The sequence below is a fragment of the Mus caroli genome, unplaced genomic scaffold (genome assembly GCF_978045245.1).
Source record: "Mus caroli unplaced genomic scaffold, Mus_caroli_1 scaffold_9, whole genome shotgun sequence".
NCBI classification, from domain to species: Eukaryota; Metazoa; Chordata; class Mammalia; order Rodentia; family Muridae; genus Mus; species Mus caroli.
Genome location: NW_028227264.1, coordinates 56,597,227 through 56,615,229, shown reverse-complemented (window position 1 = coordinate 56,615,229; position 18,003 = coordinate 56,597,227). Strand labels below are relative to the sequence as shown.

General features: G+C 41.3%; 1 protein-coding gene across 4 annotated transcripts in view; it reads right to left on the bottom strand.

Annotated features, from left to right (window-relative positions):
• Positions 1 to 18,003, bottom strand: part of Lims1 (LIM zinc finger domain containing 1) — a 103,640-nt gene that overhangs the window by 54,161 nt on the left and 31,476 nt on the right. Inside the window, exon 1 of one of the 4 annotated variants that reach the window (XM_021173966.3) lies at positions 686 to 1,222. The exons of 2 other annotated variants lie outside the window; for them this stretch is intronic. In XM_021173966.3, coding sequence (XP_021029625.1) covers positions 686 to 792 — 107 coding nt within the window. In that variant the 5' untranslated portion in view covers positions 793 to 1,222. Of the gene's footprint in view, positions 1 to 685; positions 1,223 to 18,003 lie in introns of those variants that run through there. One more of the 4 variants, XM_021173967.3, reaches the window with a different exon arrangement.

Sequence of the window (18,003 nt, the reverse complement as noted above, 5' to 3'; positions counted from 1 at the left end):
TCCCTCCCCTGCCACCCCCCCCGCCAAAAAAAAAAAAAAAAAAAAGAAAGAAAGAAAGAAAAGAAAAGAAGAGGAAAAGAAAAGGAAAAACGAAAAGCCAAATCCTCTTTCACAGTAACACGGGGGCTTAATGCAGTAGGGACTTTCAGAATATCAAATCTAAAATAACTTCTTGGCAGTTACAGCAAAAAACTAAAATTATGTTGGTTTTAGATAAATTAAATTTGAAACCCAAAACAACTAATCTTTTGCTAACTTGTTCTCCAGATTTTTGATGTCCATCGCTGCTAAGCTATATTCAGTAGTTCCACAACATTTCTTTGTTACATCACTTCAGTAACAACCTTAGGAGCCCTACCCAGCCCGCACACCAAATACTACAAACTACCTGACACATACTCAAAGTCTAATTTCTCACAAAAATCTGCTCTGATAAACCCAAACAGCTAGCTCTAGCCCCCAGGGAAAATCAATTCCTTCCCGTTGAAAAGCTAGTCTGGAGCTGCATCTAGGGATGCACCAGGAGCCCAGGTGTGGATTAGAGCTGAGTAGAGTGGGAACAGGCTCCAGTGCCACAAAGAGGCTCCTACCCAAAGAACAGGGATCCACTAGGCTGTGAATCCCGCTACAATCACAATCGCTACAACCGGGAGGAACCTTGACCCTTAGCCAATCCTGCACTCACCTCAGCTCTTCCTCTGCGTGCCCATTGACTCTCAGACTATCAGGACGCTCTCGCCTTCTCCGGTAGAGGCCGGACTGTGAAAGCTCCTTAAGCTGTAGTGTGGTCATAGTATTCTCTGCACAGCAGTTAAGGATACTTGTGCTAGGCGAGCGTTGCCAGCTCAGAAAGGCAGTGTCCTCTGCTGAAGGACCTCAGCACACCTGACTCTGGGTTAGAAAGCTCCAGGCAAAGCAGGCCAGGCCAGTCGGCTGAAACACAGCTTCCTGTTTCTTGTTGGTACACACCCTCCCCAGCAAGACATGACTTGCCTTATCTCTGGGCCCTGTACCTAGGGGAGGGGGAGTCAGTGACCCACACTGGCCCACGTGGTCACCAATAAGCAAATTTCTTATGAACAACGACAGCAATTCCTTTATAAAATCTCTCTAAGAGTCTTCTGAATTAAAGTTGGGGAAAAGCTCTAGCAAAGTAATGCTTAAAGGAGGGTCTGCCCTGTTTTATTTGCCAGGAAATCCATTAACATTTCAGACAGCTGTCAGTATAAAGAAATGCCTGGTCATCAGGAGCTCTTTGGGATATTTTCCCTGGGGGTTGGAGGGGAGTCAGAATTCCAAAGGAAACAATCCAATTCCTTCCTCTCTCAGCATTCTGAATCCTCCTTAGAAGAGAAGTTGGTGTCTAGGCCACCCCCTCCCCAGTAAATATTACTAAAAATTCATAAATGGGAGGAAGACTGTTTCTTCTGCTAAATTCTGTTAAATGATTTTCAGATTCTATGTCTATTCTTTCTGAATAACCCCCAACTTACCCAGCCACCTCTGCTGGGTAACATTTATCTCAGGTTGTCGGCCTATAAATGCCAATATTTATCTATGTATTTGATCTTGGGAAGCAAGGTGAAGGGGTTGCAGATCACAGAGGACATGGGAAATGCTGTGTCACCTGCTCCAATAATGTAAACAGTACATCAGGCAGGGTGCCACCCACCAGACCAATTAAGTCCCTCTCAGGACATACACCACAGCACAAATACAGGCAGGCTGCTGGCTATTTCTTAGCCAAAAGCTTGATTTATGGTTCTAGTAAATTTCTCTTGAACACTTTGTACTGTTCTTTTCCTTTTAGACTGCTCTCAACAAGAATACAGAAAAGGGAGTATAGTTCATTGAAGAGTGTTTGGTTAGCATGTACAAGGCCCTGGGTTCAATACCAGGCACTAAGAAACAAAATGTGTTTCAACAGCATAATGTAGCCAGTAGCATTACTTTTAAAAGAGGTGGGTGTTTGGCTTTGTTTTAAACTGATGCAACCCTGCCAACAAGGAAACAGCTTGGTGAAAGCTACTGACACAGGAAACAGAACTGTGTGGGATGGATCTTGTATGAAGAGTCTGTGGTTAAAAGGATGTGAAGACAGTAACAAAAAGACCAGTTCCAAGCTCTGTAACAAACAAGCTATGACAACTGTTGCCCTCTGACTTTTCAAATGGCTGGGCTGACAAGTAGGAATTTTAGTAAGTCAATGCTTATGCTGCAATGAAACTGCTACAAAGAATAAAATTAAATTCTGAGCCATTGCTGAAGACTCTTTAAGCCATTGTCTTCATGAAGACAGATGGACAGAAAGGAAGAGAGGGAGAGAGGGGAGGGGAGGGGAGGGGAGCTTTATCTTCTCCTCAACCTGTGCAGAAGCATACTGAGGTCTGACACACTGGAAAGGGAGCTAGATAAGAACACACAGGCACCAACAGGGATCACAAACTTCGGAAAAATACACTGGCCCTACACCAGTACCAGGTAGGATCACAGCCCTAGCTCCAGTGCACAGTAGAGTGTATAATACAGTAGAACCCAGAAGATCTTGGGTCTTTAAAAAAAATTGTTGTTGTTTTGTTTCTGGAGACAGGGTATTGTACTATGTTGGCCTTATGGGCTTGAACTTGCTATATAGACCAAGCTGGTTTCAATCTCAATAGACCTGCCTGCCTCTACTTCGCAACTGCAGGGATTAAAGGTGTGCACCATCATGCCCAGCCCCCTTTTATTTTTTAAGACAGGGTCTCATGTATCTCAGGCTGGCCCTAAACTCATTAGGTAGCCAAAGATGTTTCTGAATGCCTTATCCCCCCATCTCCACCTGCAGGTGCTAGGATTATGGGTGTGCATACACCAACTACTCCTGGTTGCCTGGTTTATACAATGCTGGGTATTCTTGTTTGTTAATCAAGCTTTTTACCAGCCCCAGCCCCAGCCCCAGGCCTCAGACCTGAGCTGCATATCTTCAGACCCTACTTTTTTTCCCTTCAAATACACTTTCCCATTGAAAAATAGTTACCAACTGTGCCTAAGTTTTCTGTTCAGATATAATTCAAAGGTTTTCAGTTTCAAGTTATCGTCTTTGCATACTTTTTACAGTACAGAGAGGACTAGACTTCCCCACGTGACTCTAAATAGAAAGCTTTCCATTTCTGCATTCTCAAGATTCTGACTCCCATTTCAGCCTTGCATTCAGTGCAGGATTCCTAACCTTTCCTTGAACACTTGTAGTAGTGATCACTTCATAAAATTCCTAACTCTCTCCTGCTCCTACTGGTTAGAGAGAACAATGGTCCCCACCAGCTGCTCCAATTAGAGTCTTCTACCTGCGCTGTTTGTTGCATGAGCCTCATTACAACTTTCCACACCATTCTGTCCTTCCTAGCTTCCTAGATTCTTGTTGGCTCAGGCATGAAATAGCAATCTGCTCTAAAGTAATACCAACCGCTGCCATCCATGCTGACAGTTTCTTGTGTAGTTTTAAGCTCCTGAATGGAATGATTAAATACAAAGTTCTACTGAGTGCTGTGCAAGGCCATTCTTCTCTCAGGCTGACTACTCCCAAGCTTTTCACATAGCTTTTCATCTTCTGGGAGCCAGGGACCTTTTGTGAATCTGATAAAAGTTTCTCACAGAAAATGCATGAGAGTACTACATTTTATAACAGTGTTACAAACAGATAATTTTTTCCAGATAAGGTTTTCCTTCAAAACCCTACAGATAATTCTTCAGATCTTCCCTATATATACATTTGTCTCTCCCTTTTCTGAACACCTCCAACTCCCAGTGTGGGTCTTTTAAACTTCACCAGGTGTTCATCTGGTATCTGTCTGCTCAGCAGTGGGCTAATGCTGTTTGGGAAAAGTTTCTCTTGTCTGTTCTAAATTTCTCCCAGCCACCAATCTTCTAATCTATTCAAACTGATCTTTTAAAACGCAGGTCGATTGTTTATTGACCCTTCTTAAAAACCTTTCCCTGGCTCCACTGCCTTTATAACAGTATAAACAAAGAAAATGAGGTGTGTTATCTGGTGCCAGCAGAGCCTGCTCCTGGCTCCTTGGTCTTGACTCCAAGCAGTTCTTAGGACAGACAAGTTCTCTCATTTCCTGGTTTCTCCAATGCAGCCTGTAAGTCTAGTAAAAGGATTCTAGCAGGGTTAGCTCCTACTCACCCCACTATGTCTTGGGCAAAGTAGGAAGCCTTTAGATATCTTATAGGCTAATCAAACCCCCTTGCTCTATGGACCCTGTGCTTCCTTCTGTGTTCAAAATAACGCAGTATCACTATTGGGTATTTAGTTGTTTTCCTGAGACAGGATCATACTATGTAGCTCAGACTAGCCTCAAACTCATGATAGCCTGCTTGTTCCCTTAGAGTTTTGAAATGTTTTGCTCTTAGTATTCCACATTATCTAAGTAAAATTAAAATTTTCATTTATTTTTTTGTTTTGCCTGCATGAACCTATACCTCATGCATGCCTGGTGCTCATGAGGCCAGAAGATGGTGTCATACTCCCTGGAATTGGAATTACAGATGGTTTAAACCATCATGTGGGTGTTAGAAATTAAACCAGGGTCCTTTGTTAGAGCAATGTGGTGGTTTGAATAGGAACGACTTCCAGAGAGTGAGTGGTGTGTGTGTGGTTTGTGTGTGTGAGAATGCTTGGTCCATAGGGAATGGCTCTATTAGAAGGTGTGGCCTTCTTGGGGGAAGTATGTCACTGGGTGTGGGCTTTGAGGTCTTATAAGCTCAAGTCTGGACAGTGTGACATAGTTTCTCCTTGCTGCCTGCAGATCCAGATATAGTACTCTTTGTTTGTTTTGTTTTTCGACAGATATAGTACTCTTGACTCTGCCTCCAGAACTATGTCTGTCTGCACTCTGCCATGTTTCCCACCAAGACTATAATGCACTAAACCTCTGAAACTGTAAGTCAGCCCCAAGCGAATGTTTTCCTTTATAAGAGCTACTGTAGTCATGGTCTCTCTTCACAGCAATAGAAACCTAAGACAACCAATAAGTGCTCTCAGCTGCTGAGCCATTGCTCTAGCCCCCATGAGATTTTGAAAGATAGGCAAACTATAGTTTTTTAGAATGTATTTCATGAAATTTCAGAGTCTGTAAAAACTGTAGATTTGAACAATACCTTCCACAAGTATAAATATGGTAAGACTAAAAATTTGCCTAAATATTCATCTAACTTGTCAACTTACAGTTTTCAGCATTCCGTTACAATGACATCCCCTTCAGGCACAAGAGGGGAAGAAGCCTAGCTGAAACCCAACCATCGAAGTGGTCATTAGTGTTAAGAGATTATCTATTTCTTCTCCTTATAGTAACAGGAGCTACAAAGCAGCATCCATGCAGAGCTGTAATTAACCAAGGTTCATTGCCAGCATCTTTTATGCTAGTCCAGAAGGTCTATAAACTACATGAACAGCTGTGCAATTTCAGCCCATTAGTTTCTCTATGTGATATGCAATAAAAATAATTTTGTTTTATAACTAACTATGGATTTGATAGAGACAAATCCTCTTTTAGCCTAAGTTTTTATCTCATAAGATAATGAAAACAAAACAAAACAAAACAAAAAAGAAACCTTATTATGAGCTGGAGAGACGGCACTTACTTCACTTACCCTGGACCAACTTTAGTTCTTAGTACTCGTGCCAGGCAACTCACAACTACTTGCAACTCCAGCTCCAGGGGAGCCAACACCTCTGGCCTCATGGGTACCTGCACTCATGTGCACATACACTCTCTTAAACATAACTAAAAAAGAATAAAAATATCTTAAAAACATACTTTAATAAAGCAAAATTAGTGTTTTACATTATTTTCAACACTCATTCATCTTATATTTATTTGTCAAGCATACTTTCTTCCTAAATAAGGTCTCTCAGGAGTGTTCTGTTATGAGATCCAGTGCTGTGGATCCAACAATTCAGTACCATTGCCAGTGGGTTCAAGGTCAAAGTCACTAGGGCAAGAACATAAAAAACGCTAGTGTGGGGAACAGAAACAGGTGGATTTCTGTGAGTTTGAGGCCAGTCTGGTATACACTGGGAATTCCAAGTCAGCCAGTGCTACACAGTGAGACCCTGTCTTAAAGAAAAAGAGGGGAGGGGCGAGAGGGAGAAAGGAAGGATGGAAAGAAGGAAGGAAGGAAAGACAGACAGACAAGAAGGCAGTATCAACTATTAGAAACACTGTCCAGAACGGGGGGGGGGGGGGGAATCACCAAAAAATGTGATCCACCTGTGGATAATGTTGCCAATGCCTCTGAACTCTGTAAAAGTTTTCTTAGTCAAACTTTATAAGACACATTCAAGCGGACCAGCCATCAAAAATAGCCATCAAAAGCTCATGGAGTGCTGGTGAGGTAAAGGTACTTGTACCAAACTTAAGGACCTGAGTTTGATTCCCCAGGACCCAGGAAGAAGAGAACGGATTCCTATAATTTGTGCTTTGTGGTGGTCTGAATAAGAATTCCCGCCCCCCCCCACACACACACACCCTAGGCTCATATATTTGAATGCTTGGTCCCCAGTTGGTGGAACTGCTGGGAAGAGCCAGTAGGAAGGGCTTTGAGGTTTCAGAAGATTGGTGCCATTTCCAGTGTTCCTCCCTGTCTCCTGCTTATAGATCAAAATGTGAGCTCTCAGCTGTTTCTGCTGCCATGCTCTGGCTCTGTCATCATGGACACTAAGCCCTCTGAAATCATAAGCCCAATTCAACACTGTGTTTTGTAAGTTGCCTTGATCGTGGTGTTTTGTCACAGCAACAGAAAAAGTTAGTACAACATCCCTTACATGTACCATGACATGCACACACAGAGACATACACAATCAAAACTAAAAGTTCACAGGAATTTGAGTCAGAAACACGTCTCTTAAACAACATAGGGTCATCTATATTACTAAACAATAAGCAGCAGGATAGGGAGGACAGCAGCTAGAGCCAGGATAGGAGTGATAAAGACTGCAAAAAGGGTGTGGGGTGCACCAGGAAGCAAGGTGGAGAAGCCAAGGTAACAGACTAGGAGGGGCAGAGAGGGAGGTAGCAGGCTCTGGCATTGTTAACATTTTTCTTCACATTCTTTCATGCACATAGCAACAAAACAGACCTGGTGAATTACAGCCTGAGCTGTACTTTCACGTAGCCATAATCTTGCCCATTGAAAGCTAGCATTTAAAGCCTACTCCAAATCTAATAAAAGTTTTTACAAGTCCACAAAATTAACCAGGAGATCTAAGTTGGTTGAGTGCTTGTCTAGTATGGACAGAATTGTGGGTTCTAACCCTGGTAACACATAAAAACTGGGAATGGTGGTGCCCAGTGCTGGACAGGTGGCAGAAGAGGGATTAGAAGTTCAAAATCATCCTTGGTGCATGGCTGAGTGCCAGGTCAGTCCGGCTAAGTCAGACCCTGTCCCACAAGGTGTGGCTGAGGCACAGAGATGACTCAGATGGTTAAGCATTCATTACCTTGCAAGTATAAGGAACCGGGTTTGATCCCTAGAGTGCTCTTTCCTTTGATATATTCATTTGTTTTTGAGATAGGGTCCTAGCAATCAAATATATTATTAAACTAATATAGAGTCTGTTCAGATACCAGTTTAAACAAGCCAACAATAGAAGCATATTCTTAAAACAAGGGGGGGATGTGATTACAAACCAGGCATTAAATAATGCTGAGGCATCTCTGCTCTTTTTGTCAGGCAGGATAGCAGTATGTGGTTTTATAATAAAGTATCCATCTCAGAGTCCAACTCTGATACATACCAAGATAGTACCAACTGATATCTGCTTCTGCTTCTAAATATTTAATTAAAACAAGAAAAAGAATGTGAAACAAGTTCAGCCACAGAGCAACGACATGCAGGCAGTGAAAGTGCAGAAGAGCCATTTCTTGTTTGTATTACAATATTTTCTTAACAGCTTTCTCTAATGAGGCCTCAGAGGATGTTAACTCTAGACACAATGGCACATATCTTGTCTAAGATCAGACATAGTACATTCAAGGACATGCTAAATTCCAAAAGGAGGTCACTAAGAAAGAGGAGAGATCCTTCTAAGTGGAGGAGTAAGGAGTGCCTCAGGGAATAAAGAGCAGGTGCGGAGACTCATAAACTGGGGAGCTCAGAATTCTATTTTGAATCTAGACCACATGATTTACATGTCATGTGGAAAAAAGCTATAAAGAGTGTGAATTCAGGATGGAAAGGATTATAAACTTGGAGATACAGAATTTGATGGTCCTTCACACTACAGAATAAGCTATAGGAGCAGAATAAAGGCATTCAGTGTGTGTGTGTGTGTGTGTGTGTTGGGATTGGAGCAGGGTTCATGCTTTTTCAGGGCAACATGTTGCTAAGAATAAATCCACACAATCAAGAATAGCACATACATTTACATGGGTGATTCCTTTACCTGCTTCTAGCTGAATCTTGTCCTGAACAAGAACACTTCGAATCCTGAACAGCTTTCCCCAATCCTCCATTCCTGTCACACCCCGATTTTCCACTCTTAGTAGATGACCCCTTCTACTTTAGAGAAAGTATCCACCTTCCGAAGGTAACCACCACAACTGCCTTCAAGGCCTATTTCCCACTATTCACTATTCTTGTATTGCAAGATGACCTCTATTCCACTGGGGCTCAGTAAACAACACAAAATCCACTCCATGCTAAGTTTATATAACTGTCGTATTAAAGACAGCATATTGCAACAATCATGATGTTAATGCTTTACATATTAGTTGATTTAATCCTGAGTGGTATCCTATTTTGTATAAGCAGGAATAAGGCCTAAATCTGCCATGTGATAGTAGCAGGATCTGAATGGGCACAGAGGCCTTATTTATAACCACAGCACCATGTTGCCTCTCTCAAAATAAGGAACTTAATTTTAAAGATTATAGTTTCTTCAACAAAGTATCAAATAGCAACAACAACAAACTAATTCACTGCAGCTTGCTTATTAACACAAAAATATACAGTGTATAAAATCATAATAAAGAAACAACCTAAGTTACTATTAAAAAATATAAATATGTAACAAAACCATAAAGGCATGCACAGAGGTGACAGGCTCTGCACAGGGAGACCAGCTAAATAGAAGAAAGTATGCAAAGAGCTTTCAAGTACATTTGTGATATTTTACTTAAGATGGCTGATGCATCTTAAGAATGCTTAGAAGTTATTTTTTATTAACTTCTATTGCAAAGAAATGAAACCAGCCTGGTGGCTCCTGCCTATAGCTCTGACACTAGGGGTGCTATGACAAGAGGATCACCAGAATTTGAAGCCAGCCTGGACTGCACAGTGATTTTGAGGCCAGCCTGGACTAGAGTGAGACCCTGTGAGTCTCTATACTAGAGCGAGCCAAAATAAACACACAAAGTCAAGCCTATGCAAGGCTTCCATTTCTAAGTGTTCTTTCTGCCACCATGTGGCTCCCACAGATAGTACAAGCATACACTTTTCAGAAAACCAGCTCTGTTATGTTAATGTTCAGATTATTACTGCATGAGTAGAAAAACAAAGAGCCACCATTTGATACATAATCAATTCTAAAAACATATTTTGGGCTAGGGATGTATCTTAGAGTGCTTGCTAACCATACCAAGGGCTCAGCACTGAAAACACCACCATCATCCAGTTAGCCTATTAATTTCCAACTATGCAACTTCCAAACAGAAGATTTAAATAAGGAACTCATGTAAAGGAACAGTAATATGAAACTTATTGGGCATAAAGTATAAAATGAAAAAAATGAATGTGAGAAGCTGGGTGGTGGTAGCGCATGTCTTTAATCCCAGTACTTGGGAGGCCAAGGTAGGCAGATCTCTGAGTGAGATCTACTAGGTGAGTTCTAAGATAGCCAGAGCTACACTGAGAAACACTGTCTGGAAAAACAAACAAAACAAGCAAGAACAAAGGGGAAACCTTGCTTTTAAGCATAACTAAGTAGTAAATAAGGGCTTACATACACACTTTAAAACCAGTAAGTAAATAATATGAAAAGAATATAGAAGTTGGGCAGTGGTGGTGGGCGCACGCCTTTGATCCCAGCACTTGGGAGGCAGAGGCAGGCGGATTTCTGAGTTCGAGGCTAGCCTGATCTACAGAGTGAGTTCCAGGACAGCCAGGGCTATACAGAGAAACCCTGTCTTGAAAAGCAAAACAAAAAAATTACAACAAAAGAATATAGAAACTTTGTCCACAGTGTTACTAATTCACGTGTAAATTTTGGTATTCCCCTCTTTTCCCTGAAACTTAATACTTTTTTTTTTGAGACAAGGTATCACTATGTGGTCTTGGCCTGAAAATCACTATATAGACAAAGCTGGTCTTGAACTCAGAGATTTACCTGCTTCTTCCAACAACTAACTGGCTTCTTCCTCACTGTACCCCAGATGAGCACAGCTATTGACTCTGCTATTCTCTGTCCAAATGAACTCATGGGTCATGCTGTTCCCATTCTCTGGAGCCTTCCCAATGAGGCAGTGGGAGCTCTTGGCTGAGATTTCACTGAACGTCACAGGAAACACCCTTACATTTGTCCCACCATACGATGTTCACTGAGGGGCCATTTTCCTCAGTGATCCCTAGAGTGTGGCAAACAGCTTGTAGACAACAAATATTTGCTGGGTAACTCAAGTTCAGGAACTTCATAGAAACACGAGGAGGAATTTAGATTGTGAAGCCTATTTTAGTTATGTCTACAGATATATACCAACACATATCCATCCATGTAACAACACATATCCATCCATGTAACAACACATATCCATCCATGTAACAACACATATCCATCCATGTAACAACACATATCCATCCATGTAACACATATCCATACATGTAACATATATCCATCCATGTAACACATATCCATACATGTAACTGAAACTTACAAAACAAGGCCCTTGGTTCACAAAGACACAATCTGCCAGACAAAGTAGCTGACTTTCTATAGAGTCTTACTTCAATGAACTTCTTAAAGTGTAGACTATGATCTCCATCTCTTTTTGCTTTGCCTCTTTTTCTCCTCTTGTCTCACTCTTGAATGCGGGGATTCCAGGCATACAGGCCTGTCAAGACCTTGAGTTGCTGATGCTCAGCATGAAGCCTTAGGACATACCAAAGCCACTCCACTCTGTATATGTGACAACAGCCCTCTACACCTGTATGAGTTTGGCTTTCTTCTCAGAGCACAGTCCCTCCTTTCCTTCCAAATCATGAGGTGTCTCACTTTAGTTTTCAGTGTTTCTTATGGCAAGGATTACCAAACTTTTGAAAAACTTTGGATGCTAAATATTTTAAGTGCATCCAGTTACCAGATTTTTTTTTCTTTAGCAGATGTAAACACTGGATATCACACTTAGAGAAGGAATGCCCCAAAGACCACACAGTCATTTAATGCTTGAAAGACCCAGGGCTAGGTTTATGAAAAGAAAAACTGGTCCTCAGCCTCACCACCAGCTGCACTGGTACAAACATAAGAGAAGACACAGGCAGGCTGATGAGTACCCAGGCCAAGGAGCCTCACTACTTAGTAGATAGCACTACAAACCATACAGCTGAGCAGGACGACAACAACCCAAAACCCAACCAACCAACCAACCAAAAAAAAAAAAAAAGCCTACTCCTCTTGGAAAATAAAAACTTCCTTCTTTTCCTTAAATGAGTCATACCCCCCCAGGCTTCTGGTATCCAGTGAGCAAGGCTTAATTAATCCTAAATACATTTCCAAACTAGCAGTGTTATGTGACATGGAATGTTCAGTATCTAGAGACCTCAGCTTCAATCTCTCCTCCCAAACACAGCACTAATTAAGCTATTTTCTTCCTAGGACATAAAACAGTAACTTCTACTCTACTAAAGTTTGGCAAAAAATAAAAATAAAAATACCTAACAAAACCAAACAAAACCAACCCCCCACAAGCCAGAAAGTAATTTAACATAAAAAGTATTAATTTTTAAAACTACAAATTCCTCACAGAACATCTTCACTTGGTAATAATATTGTGACTAGAAACAAAGAAACTGAACCATGGTAAAATTTATTTTGGGGTAGAAAGAGCTTTCTAAGACTTTCAAATCACATCCATGACCCACCTAAGGGGGGTTACTTTACAATCTACTGAATGGCGAAAGTCATTATCTATTTTAGTTTTCCACAAACTGTACACTGGCAGACTGACTGACAGGAGGAGCCTGCGGCAGCTACCTAACTGTGTAGTGTACTCTGTACACTTGTACACCTCCTAGGACTACTGCAGAGGTAAAAGGTGAAGTTCAGTGGCAAGACTAGCTGGGCAACCTTGAAGACTGTGCTTCAAAGCAACAACAAAACTGCTCAAATCTCTTGGTCTAAAAAACATCTAACAGGGTGTGGTGTTGTTCACATATAACTCCAGCACTCAGGAGGCCACGAATCAGGACTGGAGACTAGTCTGGGCTTATGTAGTAAAACCCTGTTTGATTTATTTATTTTGAAACAAAGTTGGCTGGTCTGGAACTCCTCCTGGCTCTGTCTCCTGAGTGGTGGGAATAAAGGTGTTGTGCCTGGCTAGAACAAAATTATAAAAAAAAAAAAAGTTCAACATTTGTAAGATTCCCAGTACACTGACTTTTATAGGGCAGATACCAATGAGTAGGTATGATGATGATAAAAAACAAACAAACAAACAAACAATTGGCAGTAAATAAGAATACCAAAGGGACTACTTAGAAGTTAATCTGTGGGCTGGAGATATGGCTTAGCAGTTAAGAGCATTGGCAGCTCTTCCAATAAGAACCTGGGTTCAATTCCCAGCAAGCACATGGCAGCTTACAACTATCTGCCACTCCAGCTCCAGGGGACCTAAGGGATCTAAGATCCTCACACAGACATATATGCAGGCAAAATACCAATGGGCATTAAAAAAAAAAAAAAAAAACCTAAAAATAAGTTAACTTGCAATTTACAGAATTTATGTGAGGATTCAAACAACATTTCTTTGCATTATGGACAGGAAAAAAAAAACAAAAAACCAACAACCCCCAAAAGTGTACAAAAACATTCAGTAACATAGGAAAGGAACTGTTTGTGTAAAGGCAAACACAACCAAGCAAGTACTTACTTAGTCCAGTCAATGACAGGAAACAGCACCCTCTGGTGCCTATTTGTGAATCCGCTACTTTTCAATGATCAAGAAATAACATTTTAAGTGTTCCATTTAATAGAAGGCTTTATAGAAAAGAACTTCAGTGAGACAGCTCAGTGTGCAAAAGGTACACACTTCTAGGTCTGGTGACTGTTGTTTAATGTCAGAATTCTTATGTTGGAAGGAGAGATACTTCTCTGATCTCTACACTCATGCTGTGCCCCTTATGTCCCCTTCCCACATACAAATAAATAAATTTAATGTAAAAAATAAGAAGTGCAATCATCATAGATCTAGGGAGATGGCTCAGTAGGAAAAGTGCTTGCTGTTCAAGCATTAAGATCTGAGTATGGACCTCTGAGCTTGAGCCCTGCCTGTCTACAGATGGAGTTTCAGGGCAGCCAGAGAAACCCTGTCTCAAAAAACCAAATGAACAAACAACAAGAAAAAAGATCTCAGTATGGATTCCTAATAGCCATTGTAGAAGCTGGATGTGCCAGCACACAGCTGTTAGTTCCAGCACTGAGGAGGAGTTAGGGATAGAGACAGAGGGATGCTGGGCGTGTGTTGGCCAGGTAGTCTAGGAAACAGCAAACTTCAGATTCAGTGAAAGACACTTCTCAAAAAATAAGGCATACAATTACAAGGGGAATACCAGATACTAAATGGTGGCCTCTACCCATTTCACAGGTATACACACAAATGCATACTCTCTCTCCTATGTTTGGAGAGATTTTCTTTTTGTATGTATGTTCTTTTGAGGGCCTTTTTTCCTGTGAAGTTCCTATATGTCTTTGATTATTTTTACTAATTAATTAATTAATCAATTAACTTTACATCCAGTTTCCCCTTCCTCCTCACCTCTCAGCCCTGCCCTGTCCCTGTCTTTATCCCCTTTATGCCTTTTTCTTTTTAAGTTTTTCCTTTTTGTGTGTGTATTTGTTTGTCTGTGTATATACGCATAAACCATGTGCATGACTGCTGCCTGCAGAGGCCAAAAGAGGGCATTCGATTCTTTGGTACTGGAGTTATTATAGAGAGTTGTGAGCCACCATGTGGGTGCTGGGAGACTTCTATAACCAGAAAGGCCATCAGTCACAACTGATAAAAATAAAAAAAAAAAAGAAAAAGAAAAATATTACATGAGAATACATGTAAGCAATGTCTATCTACAAATTCAGCTCTACAAAAAACACTAAAGGAAACCTTTAGTTTGAAGAGGTTAACTACATCCTAGACAGGAGGGAGGAAAAGGTAGTGGGGGTAAGGAGGAAAACAGAATACATATGATATACATAAGACGTCCGAGCAGAGACAAGGCTACTGGGAAAGTGAACGTGCATGAGGGAAGACCACAAGGGAAGGGGGTGAGCAGGAGGATCTACAAAACAAAGTATGAATGAAAATGCCACAATAAAATCCATCACTTTGTGTGCTAATAAAAAAAACTAGTAAGAATAAGGAAAGGATGAGAAGACCGAGGAGACTGATGTCTACCTGATTTGTCCATAAAAACTGTATACATAAATCACAAGGTATCACAAGGCAACTCGTTCATCTGTATCCGTTATCAATAAATTTCCTTAAGGGCTAGAGAGGGCTGAGCAGTTGAGAGCTCTTCCTGGGCCCTGCTCAATCTCAGCACTGACAACCAATAGGCTTGGAAGACGTATCTGAAAGTCATATATATTAGAAGGGATTGCTACCTAGAATACATACATTCTACACCAACAACAACAACAACAACAAAATGGGCAAAAGATCTAACAAAATGAGCTTAGCTTCTTTTTTTTTTTTCCCCAGGCAGCATCATTCACAAAAGCTGAAATTAAAGACTCATGTAAATCCACTAAGGTGAGAACAATTCGGTAGCTAAAGGTCACACAGCTGTACTCTCAGCACTCAGAAAGCTGAAGTGTGGGGTGAGGGGATTCTGAGTGTGAAGCCAGCCTTGGGTTACAGTGAGCTCAAGAGCAGTTTATAGTTAAGATCTGTCTCAGGAAGGAAAAAAAAAAATCTAAAAGGTTCCAATAACGTAAGAATGAATAAGTAAAATGTGCTACATAAAAATGATGGAATGTGACTGCCTGTAAGAAAGGAAATTCTCACATGTGATTCATGGGTGGACCTTGAAGACCTTTCTACACCAAATTAAAAACAAAAACCCAAACCAGGTTACTACGGGATAAATACTACATGTTTCCACTTTCTAGAGGTACCTATTATAACCAAATACATAAAGATAAAAGGTAGGTGTATCAGGGACAGGGGTATGGGGTAGAGAATTGAAAATGACTACTCAACAACTCCCAAGACTTACAGTCCCAAGCAGTGACTGAGTGTGGGAAGCTGCTGAGGAGAGCTATACAACAGCGTGAGTCTGCTTACTTACTATCCTGAACTTACACATCATTCCAATGGGAGCAGAGGAGAGCTCAGCTACTGTCCCAGACAGAGGTCCAGGATGGATTTCAGCCACATGACAGCTCACAACTGTCTGTAACTTCAGTGCCAGGGAATGCAACACCCTCTTCTGGCTTCCATGGGTATCAAACACACATCATGTGTGTTAAAGTAAAAGTAAACTTCAAATGGCAAACTACAGAATTGACTCCAAATAGGTATTCAAGATAGACCAAAGAAAGTGGCTCAACAAGAGTTTATTGGAGCTGCTTACAAAGTGTACGTGAAATGGACCAAAGCTGTATTACCGGATGTTCCACCTGTCTCAGGAAGAGCGGGGCTGCCTCTAAGTAAACCCGGGGGCGGGGTGGGGGTGGGGGGGCAGTTCTGCAGCTGCAAAAGCATCTCCTGCAGGAGGACTTAAATTGAGGACTGCCTGAGAGAGCAAGGTTTTCTAGTGCAAACAATGCCAGCCAATCAGGAACTGCTGTTTAGAAGAGATGCTTTCTTGGGACTAATGGGGGAATGAGTGGAAGGTATTAAAGGAGCTTGAAGCAGTGCTCAGAGGAGCTTGCTGCAGCATTCTCACCTGATCCCAGAGTCTGTGTCCTTGACTCTGCACCAAGTCACCCCCAACCCCCAAGGAAAAGTAGGGTTGAGCGAAGAGCTGTCCGGGACACAGGCAACCTCCACCAAAGAGTCTGTTCCTTCAGCAACTATTTATTGCTCATATAACCACTAGGAGCTTCATATAATTTCCTTGTATGTTATCTGAGCCCCCACCTCCAACCTTTGCTAGGTTTACCTAGAACTTCTGAACCACCCCACCTGATCTTGTTACTCTTTTAACCACAGTTAAATGTCCCACTCTTAAGAGAAGCATAAGCAAGACTCAAGTTCTTCGTAGGTAGTTTACTACTGTGAATAAGAACTCCGGGAAAGAAGCTGCCTTTAAAGGTTGACTGACTGATGGTCCTAGAAATAATTACTTTATCTTGGGCTAGCTTTAGGTCTCCCTCCATCTCCCAACAACCATTCCTTACTTGCCTCTATTTCAGAACTAACATCTTGTGACTAACAGATTAAAAAAACCTCTTGGAATCTATTAATTTAGCAGACTGCTAGCACCCTCTGACCCAAAAGCTAAGAATGTCATCAGAATCTTAGGCCTATAGACAAGCTTCCCTCATCATGTGGCAACCCCCTTGCCCTGATTTGTAATTTTCTTTGTTTTTTAAAAGTATAAAACTACAGTAACCTAAATCTGTTTTCCCAAGCTATGGTCACTTAAAATACTCCAGAAAAAAAAAAAAAAGAGCTATCTTTCTTTCCTTTAATGTGAGAGCTGGATATTTGGTTTGTTTGTTTGTTTGTGTACCAATACTACAAAGCAACTAAAAAAAAAAAAAAAACCAAACAAACCCCAAACAGCAAACATAATTGGAAAAGAGAGAGGCTCAGTGAGTCAAAGACAAAGGAACAAGAGCCACAGGAGCAAGAAGATGAACGAGAAATGCCAACCTTTCTTAGAGTGAAAAAGATGGCTGGACGGACTGGAGAACTTATAAATGCAAGATGATCTCTGGACGGAGATGGCTTGAAACTGTCATTTACATCGCTCCAGGCAGAGTAAGGGCTGGACATTTCCTTATACAGTAGTTTGTTCGCATTTCTCTTCTTAGGCAGACATTACCGTTTCCATCTCAAAACAGCAGGAGGATGAAAACCTTAGGCAACAACACTGACACATGCATCAAAGGCTGTGGTTTCCAGTCTTGACTGGACTCAGCTAGCAGACTCTCCAGCACACACACTCTGCTACCCCAAATATAGTTCAGTATCTAAGAGCCAACAGCGTGGTTTTCCTGAGGTTGTTTCTGGTGGGGGTGATAAAGGGGTTCAGACTTTGCTCTCTATAAATAGTCCTCAGGCGGAAGGTCTATTGTCTATTTGATTTGATCAAACTCTTTCCTTACAGAGCAGCCCAGCCTTCTCGGTAGGGGACCTTTCCTCCAGAGCTATCAAGTTAGGTAAAGCTGCTCCCATAGTCACAGAGGCTTTAAAGCTGGCTGGCTCTCTGTTGTAGGATGACTGTCCTTTTCTTGGAGTTATGTTTTTTAATTTGTAGCCACATACCATGGTTCAACTTAAAGTGTAGCTAATCTGAATTGAGATGTGCTGCAGTATAAGAATATAGAGCAGACTATCTTAATAATTTTAAAACACTTATTATTGGCCACTTACCCATCTATATAGCTTGACAGTTTTGACATACTGAGCTAAATAAGTATATTATGAAAATTATTTCACCTACCCCTTTTCTTTGCATTTTGAATACTGCTATTAAAAAACTTGAAGTGCATATGGGGCTCATGTTACATCACTCTTGAAATGATGGGGTTAACAAGCCCCATTTACTGAATGGACTTGGAATAGGCACTGGAAACTC